This window comes from Dreissena polymorpha, chromosome 1 (assembly GCF_020536995.1).
Source record: "Dreissena polymorpha isolate Duluth1 chromosome 1, UMN_Dpol_1.0, whole genome shotgun sequence".
Taxonomy (NCBI): Eukaryota; Metazoa; Mollusca; class Bivalvia; order Myida; family Dreissenidae; genus Dreissena; species Dreissena polymorpha.
Window position 1 is genome coordinate 30,993,502 of NC_068355.1, and position 17,403 is coordinate 31,010,904.

Here is a 17,403-nt window from a genome sequence, read left to right on the forward strand (position 1 = left end):
TTGTATGTTGTTTTAATTATTTCAGCTGAAATATCATCAGGTCCACTAGATTTGCCATTGTTTTGTTTGAAAACTGCTTGATATATTTCCGACTCTGTAATTGGTGAATCGAGTTGTTCAATTACGGTTTGTGGTGTATTTAAATTATGTTCGTTTATTTCATTATCTATACTGTCACTTGGTTCGTTTCCGATTAAGTCATTAAAATGATTGAACATTTCGTTAATTTTAGGTTGATTTGTATTTTTATTATTAGGTTTATAGCATTTTTTGAGTGTTTTCCAAAACGTTCTTGGTTGTGTTTTTGCAATGTTATATAACCTCGTGCTTTCATTCATTTTGTATCTATATTTTGCTTTTCTTCGAATTACATTATAATTTGTTCTGTAATGTACAAATTGTTGTCTATTTGGGTTGGACTTATTCTTATTAAAGTTGTTTTTTGCGTTACGGAAATTGCATTTTGCAGTTCTACAAGTATTATCAAACCATTCTGGCGGTTTTTGATGCGGCTTTTTATTGTTATTAATCGTAAACACTTTTCCAAATGTCTGAACGCTATTTTCGTGTAAAAATTGTGTAAGAATATTAATTTGATTATTAACATTAGTTTCAGTAAAAATTGTATTTAATACTTGTATATTTTCATCTATTAACAAGTTAAATTCTTGTGATTTGTCATTATCAAATATTATTTTTAATTCTTGTTGTTTTGTTTCCTTTTTGTTGTTTTGTAAGTTAATATTATTTACTGTTAGAAAACTAAAATAGAGCCCAGCATGATCCGAGAATTCAGTCCAATCAAGTATTTCAAATTCATGAATGACATTCCGATGGAATGTGTCGTGGTGTGTTAGTAAATAATCGGTTACGCTAAGACCACGTGTTGAGGTGAAAGTGTAATTACCTGTTCTATCTCCGGGCATACGACCGTTAGCTATGATATGGTTGGTTGATTTGCACATGGAGATTAAAGCTCGGCCTTGAAAGTCAATTATATGATCTTCATTCATTCGCTTCGGAATGTGTCCAAAATTTAGTTCACTTGAATTTGTATTAACGTTGTTATAATCATCTAAATGTTTATCGTGTTCTAATATATCGGATAATAAGCCAGTTCTTGAATTTAAATCTCCTACGATAAAAGTGTATCCTAAGGTGCAATATTGTTCTATGTTATTTTCAATTTCTTCGAAAAAATCAAAATCTACATCTTTTAAGACTTTTGAACTAGGTGGTGGAATGTAAGTACAACAAATGTAAACATCTTTATCAAAATTTAACATTTTGCTATCTAATTTTAACCATATTATGCCATAATCATTTACTTTTACAATTGATATTTTATCTTTTAAAGCAGTTTTAAAATAAACAGAAATACCTCCGGCTTGTCGGCCTTTTTTAACTCCATAAGATTTATGTCCATAAATATGTCTGCTTTCAAAGTTTTGTATGTTTAAATTTTGCACTCTATTTTTGTTGGTCCAAGTTTCACTTAATAAGATAATATCATATTGATTAATATATTCTAAAAAGTCAATGTCATTTAGTTTTCGTATAAGTCCGTTTACATTCCACGAAATGATTTTTAACTTTCCATTGTCCTAATTATTTATTTCTTGGTAGGTGCCGTTCTGTCCTTTTACTAGTAGTCTGGATCCAGCCCATTTGGTGATTCTTCCAGCTGTGCGTTCTCTGTCAACTATGTGCTGTTTGGATCGTCTTTTTTCGAGTGTGGCCTTCGTTTGTTGAATTCCAACTCCTTGGTGTAGCGTCCTTAGATCTTGGTTGTTGTCGATTGAGGCTTTTCGGACGAGTTCTCGGTCAGAGTAATGGTGAAATTTTGCCACGATGGGTCGTGTTTTCCCGGGTGAAGCTTTTCCTATACGGTGTACTCTATCGAGCTCGATGTTCTTTTCAATCCGTAGCACATCTCGAATTAATGTCTTAATGGTTTCTTCGCAATTTTCTTGATTTGATGTTTCTTTTATTCCATGAAATAGTAGATTTTCTCTTAGACTATGAAATTCCAATTTATCATTTGAGTCCTCAATCTGGGTTAATTTTGTTTGATAAGTGTGCAGGATATTTTCGAATTTGTTGGTTTTTTCGTTGAAAATTTTGATCTGCTCTTCTGATTTGTTAAGTTTTAATTTAGTTTCTTCGAACTGTCCATTTATAAAGTTGCAGCTGTTTTCCATAGATTTTACTTGAAGTTCTAACTGTTCTACCTTAAGAGTGATTTTAGAGACGGCTTCTTCAATTTTGTCTATCTTTGATACTACAATGTTGTTCTGTTGCTTGATTGTTTTTATGTCCTCTATCAATCCCGTGGCCCAAGGAGGAGGGCTCATCAGGCTCATGGCGGGGTTCAAAGTGGGGTTCATGGAGGGGTTCGTGGTGCTTTGATATTGTTGGCCGAAACCTCCAAACTGGTTCATCGGTGGAGAGGAAACCCCGAACTGATTGTTATAGACAATCTTTGAACAGAAAATGAAAGCATGCCGTCAAAATAAACGTTTAACATTTCACACGTTTTCAAAACAAGACGAACTAAATGGGGCTTATTTTAATAAACACAATCATAAAAAAGCTAATAACAATTTATTACTAAAAGCAATCCGGTATGTCAACAATTATTGAATTACAAAGTTTTACAATATGAAATGAAATTACAGAAGCAGTCGATCGTGTCTTTAATGGTGCATACCTACAACATCGTTGTTGGTTCTGATTATGATACCAAACACGGACCAGGAGGGGAGGGGATATCAAAGATCGGAGGGTTCATCCACTGTCTCTCCATGTAAATGACCAGACTGCGAAGTTGATCTGTGTTGTCTCTCTGGTATAGTTCCTCAAACGCCCGCTCAATATGGTTGGCTGGAAGATATGGCAACATCATGATCTGTCTGAGGTAGTGGTATATTGTAGCCCGCTCCATGTATAAATGTGGTCCTTACGCCGAGATTTCCGATCTTCTTCCAAACCGCCTGCTGTAAGTGGAACGAGCACCCCTTTATGGTAGTTCCGGGAAACACTTGTCGTACGGCTAACCAAGTAGCTAAAAAATAAATCATAACATTTAATTTTATATTATTTTTTTTTATAAAGTTCAGTTTCTATTATTGCTATTTTTATGACAACTAAAGTGATCTTTTTACGGTTTGGTAAATTGACAAAATTGAAAAAAGTTGTTTCAGATTCGCAAATTTTCGTTTTAGTTATGATATTTGTGAGGAAACAGTATTACTTAACATTTACCATAGTCCAATATAGCCATTATATGTATCTTTTGACGATTTGAAAACCTAAAAATTATAAAGAGTTGCAACGCGAAACGATTGAATAATTTGGAGAGTTCTGTTGTTGTCGTTTAAATTTACGAAACAACGAAGATTGCTTATATAATGTAAAATATACTTAAACTGTGTGTACCCGGCGGAATAGCCGAGAGGGCTAATGCGCTTTTACTTCAGTCTAACTCAAGGACTCCGGGGGTCACTGGTTCGAGCCCTGGTACCGGCTTCTTTTTTTCCTTTTTTTAATTTTATTCTTGATTTGTTTACTGGTGCTTTTAAGATCCAATGTTTACATTTATCAGTATAAAGCATTTAATAATAAACTTCAAAATATGCCAAAATCTGTGAAAAGGCCCCTTTAAGCTATGATTAAGTTATTACCTTGCTCAAAGTCTATAAAGAAGTTCTCGCCGTTCACGGATACAAGGGCATCTCTCACTGCGGTGAAAACTTTCACGTAGTCCTCGGTGCGCCTCCTGGACATGAGGATGAACACCATTGGCAGTTGCTTCCAACTGGCCAGACGCGAATGGATCACCCAGAACACTGAACGTCGCATCCAAGAACCACCTCTTACACGATGACAGGAGCACTAGCTGTTTGTGTGTGGCGGTGCCGCAGTAGACATCTGCCACAAGAAACTCAGGGCACTTTAGAAAGTCCATGTCAATTGCAAAGTTCAAGTCAGTTGGAGGTTTAGGTCGAATTTTCTCACGGGCGCGATTTGCCTGCCTGGCCAAACTGTTCGCAACTGGAACGGACGGTTGGTTCGAGTCCATTCACCTTCTCCGCGCCTCAACTCATATAGCAGTCGAACTCTTGTACGGCTGATGACGGGCTTCCTGCTTAACCTGAACACTGAACTTCACTTTATTTAGCAATGCTGTTTCTGGTTGATGGGAATGTTGGTTGGGACCACGAGTAAACACATTTCCTTTTTGAATGACTGAGGCATAACACCTACACTTGGCACTTGTCACGGAACATGATCAAAACACTGATTTCTTTTGTGTCTTCTTCTGGAAGTACCTATACCCATCACTTCCCACTAACAAGGGTGTTCCTTTCTTTGTCCCATCCTCGATTTCTTCAAACACAATCTCTGTCTCTTCTAACACAGTAGTCGACAATGGTTCAGGCAGTATGTTGTCTTCTTCTGTTTCTGGTTTATCGTTAATAGTACCATCAACGTTGAAAGGGACTACCAGTGGGTCAATATTAGTGGCATTCATCGTGCTGTCGTCCATCTCAGTGCCATCATTAGTTGAGACAGAATACATCTCAGTAGCATCACTAGTGGATAACAGAGATGTCTATACGACGAACGTTGCGCCATAGTCGTCGGTTGGATTTCTTCTCTTACACTGCTCACATGTATAAGGGATGTCCGCGTTATTTCGTATAGCCGTGAAATATTATTCAACTTCAACTTCGTACTGACAATGCTTTAGTTTTTAGAAATGATGTGCAAAGAATGGGTTAATTAAGTTTAAAAGATAAAAGATCTACAGGAAAACTAAGGTTAAAAACAAAAGTAAGGGGTCTAGAGTGAATGAGAATCCAGTAGATTGGGGCTGTATATCGGTAGGAAGACCGTTCCATAGCCGTATTGCCCTGGGAAAGAATGAGTTTAAATGGTACTTTGTTCTGGAATGTGGGATAAGGTAATTTAGGTTTCTGGTGGGAATAAGATGGTGCTGATCAACTGCAACTAACTCGCTTCTGATTTTATAAAACATTACAAGAGTGGCCTGGCGTCTTCTGTATTCTAGGGTTTTCCAATTAAGGGGCAAAATCATATAGGAGACACTACTGGTGTAACTATAGTCATTAAATATGTAACGGGCTGCAGATCTCTGAATCATTTCGAACGATTTTGTATATAAGGTATTTCTGCCAGAGGTCCCAAACTGTGGAACAGTATTCAACTTGGGGGCGGACATATGTTTTGTAAGCAGCTTCTTTGACCTTTTTATTGTCAGTTTTGTTATTCCTTTTAATGAAACGGAGAGTATTTTTGGCCTTTGAGGTAATGTTGTTTATATGAGGGGCCCAATTGAGATCTTGACCTAATGTGACTCCTAAATATTTGGACTGTTCAGTTGACCTGAGTTCTATGTTATGTAACCTATAGGGGAATATGACAGGCTTTCGTTATGGATTCTTAGGATCTCACACTTGTCGGGATTTAATTCCATAGAACATTTCCGCTCCCATAACTCTAAAAGGTGAAGATTTTGCTGTAAGCTTTCTGCGGAAGATAAGGATTTGATGGTAAGATAAACGACAGTATCATCAGCAAAAAGGCGGGCCCGACTTTTGATGCTATCCGCATGGTAGATCGTTTATGTAAGCGAGGAAGAGGCAAGGGCCGAGGACCGAACCCTGGGGGACTCCAGAGAGGACTGGTAGTCTATCGGAGCTTTTTCTTTCGACAAGAACTTGTTGTGACCTGTTTTGGAGGAATGAGCGGACCCAAGAGGAGACCTTATTATCTATACCAAAATGCTTAAGTTTGTGAATTAGTTTATGGTGATCTACTTTGTCGAAGGCTTTGCTGAAATCCATTATAATGACACCAGACTGCTGACCGAGTTCTAGATCAGCAATCTTCTGGGTAAAACATATGAGTTGGGTCTCGCAGCTACGTCTAGACCTAAAACCGTGCTGCTGTGGGCTTAATATATTGTGGGAGTCAAAGTAATTCATAATATTTGATACCATGATGTGTTCCATAAGTTTGGATGCAATGCAGGTAAGGAAAATGGGCCGATAGTTGCAAGCTTAGGGCTTTTGTTGACCTTTCTTGTAGACAGGGGAAATAACTGCATGTCTCCAGTCATCTGGGACAATGCCTGTGTCAAGTGACCTCCGAAAAATACTTGTTAGCGTTGGGCAACTTCACTGTGCAGTTCTTTGAGTAGCCTAGGGGAGATTTCATCTGGACCTGATGCTTTATTTGGATTCAGGGCAGTTAGGATCGAGTTTATCAATTCCTTGGACAGTAATGTTTATTGAGGGCATCGGTGGGTGGGAGTGGTAAGGTATAGCACTCTTAGCAAGTTGTTTGAGGCTACGAGGCTGGGGACGGGAGAAGACGGATTCAACTGTTGGTTTAAAATGTTGGCCTTTGAGGTTGGATCAGAGTGGATTAATCCGTTACTTCTTATTGTGGCTACTCCGGAGTTTTCAGTTGTGCTTGATTTTATGAAGGAGTAAATCTTCTCTGAAATCTCTAGTTTTACTCCAGGAAACTTTTAAGTATATTTTACGTACCCCGGGTACTTTGTAGTATTATTACAAAGTACACAAAATATTAAGTAGTACTTGAACCGACAATAAATAATCGTGGTTGATCGCTGTCGGACTAACGCGGGTACTCTTCAGAATGATGATGCGAAATTCCATTTGTGTGAATGTAATATTTATAAGTACAAAAATCACATTAGATGTTCGTGTCCTGTTCATTTCTATACAATGCAAAAAGAAATTCCGATCTTAATTGTTACAAATAATTGTCATAGACAACAGTGTCCTTTCGAAATATTGTTAGGTTTACACCGGTAATAACTCTAAACTATTTAGACGCCGCATTTTGTATTTGCTCTTTAAAGCGTTTGAGGCACTCGGATTCGTATCATCATTCGTATCATTGCGACTATGGCTAGGTTTTTAAGAACCAGCCGTCAAAAGAAACTCTTCGTTAAAATACTTCCAGTCGTTTGCGTTTTAACCTTTTTAGCACCTTCAATATACCAAATTGTTACAATGCAAAGGACGCAGTCCAAAATAAACGGTAAATAACAATTTCATTTTATGTATCACCTTGTTGGGTATTCCCAGTAGGTTACAGTATACTTATCGTTTCATGCTGTGCTCTCTAAAAAAATTAGAAATATTTGACTTGAAGGCATGTTTTACAATTTAAACTATTGTTCTGGTTTTATGTTTTGGGAATAGTGGTAGGGCATGAACTAGTCCATATAAACGGACTGCCAGAGCCTTTGATAATTTTTGCTATGGCGGCTCTGGCAGTCCATATGCACCCCATCATAAACATGGGTGCAGTTCAGCGCAGAGAATCCGTGCGCTTCACTAAACAGACGTCGTTCGAGAGAAATTGAGGAAAATAATGAATAAACTTCATAAACATGTTAAATTTACCTGAATGGCAACCTACGGATGTTATCCTTTGCATGCACCCTATAAAAACACGACGATGTTTTAACACACTTTCCTCACTGACATGTTTTATGTTTAAATTTGAAACAGTGTATTCTGTATCGAATAACACATCATTATCGACTTTATGGGCTCCAACACATAACCCGACGTGCAAAATATTGGTGTACTGCGACCTAACCAACATTGGGTCAATTTTCCAATATGGCTGATACAGCGTACAAAACAAAACCTAAGTCAATACAAATCAATTATTTCTTGCTTTAATGGTACCATTTGGATGAGTTTGTGGTTTAGATAGGTAAATTTTAATAAGCTCTTGCAGTTTCAATGTTCATTAACCTTTGAATTGTTGATAACATTTTGCACCCATGGACAAGAGAGAGCGCATTGCAACTCTCAGCCTAAGCTGAGAGTTGAATTATTGCAACTAGGGCATGAACAGGTGTTCACTCTAAATCCATGAAATATGATAAACGTAGAGACTATAGTAAAACAGTGCACTTAAAAAGGTTACATTCCACAAGAAAACAGCTGGAAAAAGGTGCAAAAACAGTCGATTTTGACTTAAGTCAAGTTCTTTCTTGGTTTGTACGTGTCTTTTTTATTTCACACATCAATTCCACTTAGAATGGTCTTTAAGAAAAGGTATGGTTATGTGGGTCTCTATGTGCAAAATGTCGCATTTATTTTCGCTTAAAGATGTTGCTTTTACATTGAATTATATAGGAAAACTATTAAGTATATTATGACATGTACAAACTGTATTATTATGGTAGGTTCTTGTTGAGTCGTTGGTGCTTTTTGAGTCGTGGTTATATAGATCATGTAAAATCATGTGATATGACATTCCAAAGACATAAAGTGATGCAGTTGTTACCATAAAAAGATTTGACCAGGCCACCATCGTTTTGCCTAATAAAAAAGCAACAAAAACTGGTCAATATTGTAATTCATCAGAACAATTTCCTCTTTTATAACTTGTTCTTATAGTGTTCCTTAGTAACACAAAATAATTATTTTATGATTATTTTCAATACTACATCGTCTGTTGACATTTTGTCACAAGAAATTATCCTCCTTTGCATTGTCAGTTTTAAGGCTATTATTTTATAGTATGCAAATCTTCAAATTGGAATAGCCAACCAGAATACACGGCTCAACAAGAAACCAATTTTTAAGATGGCAGTGTGACACTATTAACGCAATGATTATTTATAATCATTGCAGACAATAAACAGTTGAAAAAAATCAAATATAAACACCAATGGATAATAATTATGTTTATAATGATTCATAGTCATATTTTTATAAAATATTTATGATGTTACAACTTTATGCAAAATACCCATTACTCAACAAGCATGTAGCATACTTTTAAGTTTTCCTACACTTAAAGGGGCCTTTTCACAGATTTTGGCATGTATTGAAGTTTGTCATTAAATGCTTTATATTGATAAATGTAAACATTGGATCTAAAAGGCTTCAGTTAAAAAACAAGAATAAAATTAAAGAAAGAAAAAAAGTAACACTCAACTGGGCTCGAACCACTGACCTCTGGAGTAAAAGTCTAAAAGTAAATTGCTTGGACCACTCAGCAATCCGTGCTCATGCAATGAGTGATGTATTTTATACTTTATATAAGTAATCCTCGTAGTAGAGGTCACAGTTTTCATCCAATCTTTATGAAATTTGGTCAAAATGTTTATCTTAGTGAAATCTGGGTTGGGATTTATTTGGGTCATCTGGGGTCAAAAACTAGGTCACTAGGTCAAAAATTAGGTCACATAGTAGGTCAAATAATAGAAAAACCTTGTCTAACATGTTACGCCTGCAAAAGAGGGCTCAAGCAGGCTTAGACTCCATATGGAAATGGGCAATTGAATGGGATTCAAAATTTCTCCAACCAAAACAGTAGGAGTACTATTTGGCGACCAAATTCAGCACCCTATGGACTTAATTTAAGGTCACCGTGGTGTAATAGATATGGTGTCTGCCTAGCGACCGGGAGTTCACGGGTGCGATCCCCACCGTGGGAGTGTTCTTTAGATCTCCCTCTTAGACACTAAGTACTGGTTCTAGGCCCAGGAATCGGACTCGAGAGCGCTTATATAAGCCTTAGGTTTTCGATGCAATCGAGCTGAAATAAATAGGTTTAAACTAAATTTAGGCAGCACCAAAATTATCTTTGAAAAAGTGGTGAAATTTCTAGGTATGTACCTAGATAAACAGTTAACTTTCACTCACCACTTCAAATATTTGGCAGAAAGGTGCGAAAGGGACCTAAATTTAATGAGAATGTTAAGAGGCACAGGTTTTGGATCACATAAAAATAGCCTCTTAACTCTCTACAAGTCCCTTATACGTCCAAAGCTAGATTATGGAGCCCAGATCTATGCATGTGCAACGCCAAACGCCCTAAAAATGGCTGATACCATTCAATATAAGGCACCTAGGATAGCTCTGAGGGCCCTGAGATGCACACCGGGTGCACTGCTTGAAGAGGAGGCCGGTATTCTACCCTTAGACTTGCGCCATAGTCAGCAGTCCCTTAACTTCTGGGCCAGGGCATAGTCTCGGCATGGCTCAAACCCTGTTAATAAGCTTGTCAGGACTGGCATCTTCATCAAGGGGAAAATACTTAAGCGTAAGCATATCGCCCTACCATTCGGTGCAAGTATTATGACCCTTGTTGAGGGTGCAGGCCTCGACAAGGTACCTGTAGCAGATCTGAGGCCCACCAAGACCCCCCCTTAATGCTTGGACCCATTGATGTAGACCTGTCACTCTCCAATAAAATAACGAAAACTGACTTGCCACAACTCATCAAGTCAGAAACACTCTTATAGATAATAAGTATGCTGAGCGTCTAAAAATTTATACTGACGGCTCCAAATGCCCTAACTCTGGTTTGGTGACCAACTCTTTTGTAATACCTTCCAAAAATATTACTAAAACGCACAGGCTCAGCAACAATCTCTCTATTTTTACAGCAGAATTTTTATGTCCCCCACTATAGTAGTGGGGGACATATTGTTTTTGCCCTGTCTGTCTGTTGGTTGGTTAATTGGTTGGTTGGTTGGTTGGTTTGCGCCAACTTTAACATTTGCAATAACTTTTGCAATATTGAAGATAGCAACTTGATATTTGGCATGCATATGTATCTCATGGAGCTGCACATTTTGAGTGGTGAAAGGTCAAGGTCAAGGTCATCCTTCAAGGTCAAAGGTCAAATATATGGGTCAAAATCGCTCATTTAATGTAAACTTTTGCAGTATTTCAATATTCAAGATAGCAACTTGATATTTGGCGTGCATGTGTATCTCATGGAGCTGCACATTTTGAGTGGTGAAAGGTCAAGGTCATCCTTCAAGGTCAGATGTCAAATATATGTGGCCAAAATCGCTCATTTTATGAGTACTTTTGCAATATTGAAGATAGCAACTTGATATTTGGCATGCATGTGTATCTCATGGAGCTGCACATTTTGAGTGGTGAAAGGTCAAGGTCATCCTTCAAGGTCAGAGGTCAAATATATGTGGCCCAAATCGCTTATTTTATGAATACTTTTGCAATATTGAAGATAGCAACTTGATATTTGGCATGCATGCGTATCTCATGGAGCTGCACATTTTAAGTGGTAAAAGGTCAAGGTCAAGGTCATCCTTCAAGGTCAAATATATGGGTCAAAATTGCTCATGTAATGTCACTTCTGCAATATTGAAGCTAGCAATTTTATATTTGAAATGCATGTGTATCTCATGGAGCTGCACATTTTGAGTGGTGACGGGTCAAGGTCATCCTTCAATGTCAAACATCATATAGGGGTCAAGGTCATCCTTCGAGGTCAAACATCATATAGGGGGACATTGTGTTTCACAAACACATCTTGTTGGCTATTAAATACTTTTTGTGCTGGATATTGGTCAATAAACATACTAAAACTGCTATTCTTACAGACTCAATGTCATCTCTTGAGTCTTTAAAAAACAGGAATAGCAGATCTAGGCCTGATATTTTAACTAACATTTTGGAGCTTCATCAAAAGTGCATAGATAAATCTTTAAAGGTCACATTAGTATGGTGTCCAGCACAAGTCAACATCAGTGGGAATGAGCAGGCAGACAGGGGGGCTAAGGAGGGCCTCTTGAGGGGGGCCATAGATGCTGGGGAGCCCCTGGCACCTACTGAGATCTACTTCCTGACAAAGAAATTTGTCGTGGGTCAGTGGAATTTCCGGACCGACAATTTGGCTTCCTGTAGACATACTTTTACCCGACCCGCGAAAACCCTCAGGCCGCCTGACAGATACTCAGCAAGCATTGTGCTTGACAGAGCCAGCACGCGCCTGAGGATGGGAACCACCCTATTACCCGGTGGCACGGGAAAGTATGTCCTCGGTGTAGACCCTGCATGTCCTAGGTGCCAGGAACCCCTCACTGCGCCCCACATGCTGCTGCACTGTCCAAACCATAAGGCGCAGAGGGACCACCTCGAAGCTGCATTGCACTCCCATGGACTAGTTTAAACCTTTCCAACGTGCTAGACCCCAAGGGAGCAGCTAGGGGCCCGGTCTTCTCTGCCCTCGCCAAATACCTTCTTGGCCGTCAGATAACTGACAAGATCTAGGTCATTGGGGGAGGGAGAGCAGCCAACACCCTCCCTATTATTCAGTCATGTGACTGATTTGTTTTATACCATGTTATTTTTGCACAAGTCTAATTTAGTCATTGTTAGTGTGTTGGATTTGTGTCATTTCAACACAACTTTGTTTTGAGTTTTTTAACGGGATTATTGTTCAACCTTAACCTTTCTAAATCAGGCCAATGGTATTGACCTGGTATTCCTTATTTTAAAACATTTTTTATAAGAGAATGACGTTAGTCCACCATTTACATTCTTCAGTTTCTTAATATATTCATATTTTATAGCAGATTTTATTTAAAAGAAAAGACGAGGCTGTCCAGTAACCGGGGTATGTTGGCTGCATTGCACCCCCTCCCTTCCCCTCTGGCACCCCCCTTCTCCTTCAAACTCGAAGAGCCATGTCAGACAGGAGTGCACGGTGCAGGGTCATACACCTTGCAAAACCCATTTTAGCCCTTTAAAGGGCATTACCAACTCTTTGGTACTTTAATTATTATGCCCCCCTTCGAAGAAGAGGGGGTATATTGCTTTGCTCATGTCAGTCGGTCTGTCGGTCAGTCCGTCCACCAGGTGGTTGTTAGACGATAACTCAAGAACGCTTGGGCCTAGGATCATGAAACTTCATAGGTACATTGATCATGACTTGTAGATGACCCCTATTGATTTTGAGGTCACTAGGTCAAAGGTCAAGGTCACGGTGACCCGAAATAGTAAAATGGTTTTTGAATGATAACTCAAGAACGCATAAGCCTAGGATCATGAAACTTCATGGATAGATTGATCATGACTCGCAGATGACCCCTTTTGATTTTGAGGTCACTAGGTCAAAGGTCAAGGTCATGGTGACCCGAAATAGTAAAATGGTTTCCGGATGATAACTCAAGAATGCATATGCCTAGGATCATGAAACTTCATGGGTAGATTGATCATGACTCTCAAATGACCCCTATTGATTTTGAGGTCACTAGGTCAAAGGTCAAGGTCACGGTGACCCGAAATAGTAAAATGGTTTTCGGATGATAACTCAAGAACGCATATGCCTATGATCATGAAACTTCACAGGTAGATTGATCATGACTCGCAGATGACCCCTATTGATTTTGAGGTCACAAGGTCAAAGGTCAAGGTCACAGTGACCCGAAATAGTAAAATGATTTTCGGATGATAACTCAAGAACGCTTTTGCCAAGGATCATGACACTTCATAGGTACATTGATCGTGACTCACAGATGACCCCTATTGATTTTCAGGTCACTAGGTCAAAGGTCAAGGTCACAGTGACAAAAAACGTATTCACACAATGGCTGCCACTACAACGGACAGCCCATATGGGGGGCATGCATGTTTTACAAACAGCCGTTGTTTTTAAAATTGCTATATTAAGTATTATAGTATATATGGTACACCTGTACTTTACTGTTTGTTTGTTTACGTAAACTTCTATTAAAATTGTTACTTTGCTTATATAGCAAATGAGGTACTTTTGTCCCATTTTTACTCTGCTTCATCCCCTATGTATTAAGTATTATAGGTTACTTGTGTTTTTTTTTCCTGCATCTTAGTATGACTTGGTATTTCTTTAACCATTCCATTTTAATGGATTATTTCAGAATAACAACATCATATTGTCTTAAATTTTTATCCATCATTTTCCATTTGTAATTTCCATTTACCGTGCACTCACTCTGGTCTAGGGGACACAACCATCATAAAACTTCACCTCCACAATTACCTCCCTTGTACCCTTCCCAGTAGTCCTACCTCTGCTGGCTCGCCCGACCCACACCAGCCTACACTCCCAAACTCTCCCTCTTTAAACCCCCCAGGGTGGCATCATGTATTTTACCTATTAATAAATGCTTGCAGCTTTGTACATAATGTACAATATTTACTTTTATATAGAAACATCTTTGTCTTGTTTAATTTTTAACTGTAAAATACATTGTTTTATCTTATATTTCTTACGTGGCCCTATAAAGGTAACCGTTTTTTGGCGACAGGTAAGTAATTCACTGTAAAATACTAATATTACTATTGACTTTCTTTTAAATATTGTCTTAACGCCACTCTGGGGGGACGTTTCTTCTTCATAGCCCAATACTCCTTAAATTCCATACAGACAGGGTCTTATGTTGGAGCATTACGGCTATATTCCCTGTCTGCAGGTGTTCAACATTGTGCCACATTTACGAATACACACCAACTACAATACAACATATAATTTAAATAGGAATCACTGTGACCTGCTTCCACTCGGGTGGTACTGTGCCTGTTCTATACACCTGATTGAAAAGGTTAAGCCATATTTTAAGAGTTATGGCTGGCATATTTTTAAACATTAAATATGCTTTTTTGTCAGGCCCCGTGGCAGTTTTGCTCCTGATGTAAAGGGCGCTTAATAATTCAGTTAAAGTAAAAGGTAAATTAAGAGGCGTGCTTTTGTCCCCAGGCTCATTTAAAATGTTTTGGTGCTCCGTCTCAAACCACTTTTGATAGTTCAAAGTTTCAATGGGAAGGTTTTAGTCACTGGAGACAGATTGGAAGTGCTGTACCAAAAATCGAGCCTTTTCCCTTGGGATAGTGGCAAATTCACCTTTGTATTTAAGTAGCGGTACAGGGGTGAAAGATTTTCCTTTAATTCTGTGAATTTTTTTGCCAAAAACCCCTGGTATTTTTCTTATTAATAATTGCTGAATCACAGAATACTTTGCAATTTTGAGATTTTGCGTCTAAAATGACCTGCTTTGCTTGATTTTCGAGGAACCTATAATTAAAAAGATTATGCTCAGCGGGGTTCTTTTTAAGAAATGTTAATGCTTTTTTACGATCCTGTACCGCCTTAGAGCATGCCTCATTCCACCACGGGACCTTATTTCTGGCCTTAACCTTGCCAGAGGAGACCAGTATTTCACGTCCGTGCAAGAGCAGACCCCATGTCAAGGCCGTTCTTTGTGTGAATTTGACATCTCAAAATGGATTGACCTACTTGCGTTTGCACGGACTTGAAAGAGAAAACCAATCAGAGCCATGCTTTTAAATACTGTCAACCAATGAAAACGCCGCTTTCTCACAGCTTTAGGCAAGACATTGTCCATTAAGTTTATCGAGTACTGCGTTTTTAACGCTTATTGAATAGAAAAGTACAGATATTATTAAACCAAAAGATTTTTATTGAAGCACCGCATCAACACTGCAATGTATTGTTGTATTATAAATGGTACAGCGCAGTAAAATTGGGCTGACCATATTATAGCCGTTTTCGGCTTTTTTAACGCAGAGTTTTATGTTAAGCAGTGTGCTCGGGCAATGGTTTCTATCTGAAGTCCCGAAGGTAAACAACCCCATAATGTAAAAACCTTGTGTAAACAATAGAGGTCACAGTTTTCATCCAATCTTTATGAAGTTTGGTCAGAATGTTTATCTTGATGAAATCTGGGTTGGGATTGTATTTGGGTCATCTGGGGTCAAAAACAAGGTCACTAGGTCAAATATTAGAAAAACCTTGTGTAGACAATAGAGGTCACAGTTTTCATCCAATCTTTATGAAATTTGGTCAGAATGTTTATCTTGATGAAATCTGGGTTGGGATTGTATTTAGGTCATCTGGGGTCAAAAACTAGGTCACTAGGTCAAATAATAGAAACCTTGTGTAGAAAATAGAGGTCACAGTTTTCACCCAATCTTTATAAAATTGGATCAAAACGGTTATCTTGATGAAATCTGTGTTGGATTTATTTGGGTCAACTGGGGTGAAAAAACTAGGTCATAGGTCAAATATTAGAAAACCTTGCGTAGACAATAGAGGTCACAGTTTTCATCCATCTTTATGAAATTTGGTCAGAATGTTTATCTTGATGAAAACTGGGTTGGGATTGTATTTGGGTCATCTGGGGTCAAAAACTAGGTCACTAGGTCAAATAATAGAAAAACCTTGTGGAGACAATAGAGGTCACAGTTTTCATCCAATCTTTATAAAATTTGATCAGAATGGTTATTTTGATGAAATCTGTGTTGGGATTTATTTGGGTCAACTGGGGTGAAAAACTAACTCAATTGGTCAAATATTAGAAAAACCTTGCGTAGACAATAGAGGTCACAGTTTTCATCCAATCTTTATGAAAGTTGGTCAGAATGTTATCTTGATGAAAACTGGGTTGGGATTGTATTTGGGTCATCTGGGTCAAAAACTAGGTCACTAGGTCAAATAATAGAAAAACCTTGTGGAGACAATAGAGGTCACAGTTTTCATCCAATCTTTATAAAATTTGATCAGAATGGTTATCTTGATGAAATCTGTGTAGGGATTTATTTGGGTCAACTGGGGTGAAAAACTAGGTCAATTGGTCAAATATTAGAAAAACCTTGCGTAGACAATAGAGGTCACAGTTTTCATCCAATCTTTATGAAATTTGGTCAGAACGTTTATCTTGATAAAAACTGGGTTGGGATTGTATTTGGGTCATCTGGGGTCAAAAACTAGGTCACTAGGTCAAATAATGTAAAATCTTGTGTAGACAATAGAGGTCACAGTTTTCATCCAATCTTTATAAAATTTGATCAGAATGGTTATCTTGATGAAATCTGTGTTGGGAAATATTTGGGTCAACTGGGGTCAAAAACTAGATCAATAGGTCAAATATTAGAAAACCTTGCGTAGACAATAGAGGTCACAGTTTTCATCCAATCTTTATGAATTTTGTCAGAATGTTTATCTTGATGAAAACTGGTTTGTGATTGTATTTGGTTAGTCAGGTGAGCAATTCAGGGCCATAATGGCCCTCTTGTTTTCATATTCATAATATCATATTTGTTTCTTTATTTTGTAAAATTACCTTTGTGTTATTGAAACTCCTCCTCAAAAAAGCATGTCAAGGCAGGTTTTGTTCACATGTTTTGTTTTTATTCCGCAGCGCGTTTTACAACATTGGGTCTTGAGCCGGAATAAACTCGGGCTTATTCTAATAATTTATTTATTAAAAACTGCACCCACAGGGGAGTGTTGGCACCCGTTATGCGGTGCTCTTGCTCTTGTTCTTTGATACTATGTCCAGTGCTTATTGTATAATATATACATGGACACTATTTTTGAACCAACATGTCTTCAATGTTACAAATATTTAGGTTACTAAATTCAACAGACAAAATTTCACTGATTTCCTTAATTGTTAAAAAGTGTTTATCATATTACTCACTTGTCAATTGGTCAGTTTAAAACATTTTAATGAAACACGTCATAGAAATTTCTTCTGTGGGAAATGGTGTGAATTTTCTT

At 38.0% G+C, this 17,403-nt stretch overlaps 3 protein-coding genes across 4 annotated transcripts in view; 2 read left to right on the top strand and 1 right to left on the bottom strand.

Moving 5' to 3' along the window:
• Positions 1 to 17,403, top strand: part of LOC127875130 (uncharacterized) — a 162,733-nt gene that overhangs the window by 53,554 nt on the left and 91,776 nt on the right. The gene's annotated exons all lie outside the window — the stretch shown is intronic.
• On the top strand, positions 10,559 to 12,367 carry LOC127875150 (uncharacterized). 2 transcript variants are annotated; one of them, XM_052419992.1, is made up of 2 exons: positions 10,559 to 10,680; positions 10,840 to 12,367. In XM_052419992.1, the coding sequence occupies exon 2, from the start codon at positions 11,449 to 11,451 to the stop codon at positions 12,010 to 12,012; it is 564 nt and encodes a 187-aa protein (XP_052275952.1). In that variant the 5' UTR covers positions 10,559 to 10,680; positions 10,840 to 11,448; the 3' UTR covers positions 12,013 to 12,367. The 2 variants fall into 2 exon arrangements, with proteins under 2 accessions (XP_052275952.1, XP_052275962.1); XM_052420002.1 differs by having other exon boundaries at positions 10,565 to 10,985; positions 11,138 to 12,367.
• The window catches only part of LOC127865167 (caspase recruitment domain-containing protein 10-like), a 54,965-nt gene continuing 51,294 nt past the window's right edge, over positions 13,733 to 17,403 (bottom strand). Inside the window, exon 15 of the mRNA XM_052405146.1 lies at positions 13,733 to 13,821. Coding sequence (XP_052261106.1) covers positions 13,733 to 13,821 — 89 coding nt within the window. The remainder of the gene's footprint in view (positions 13,822 to 17,403) is intronic.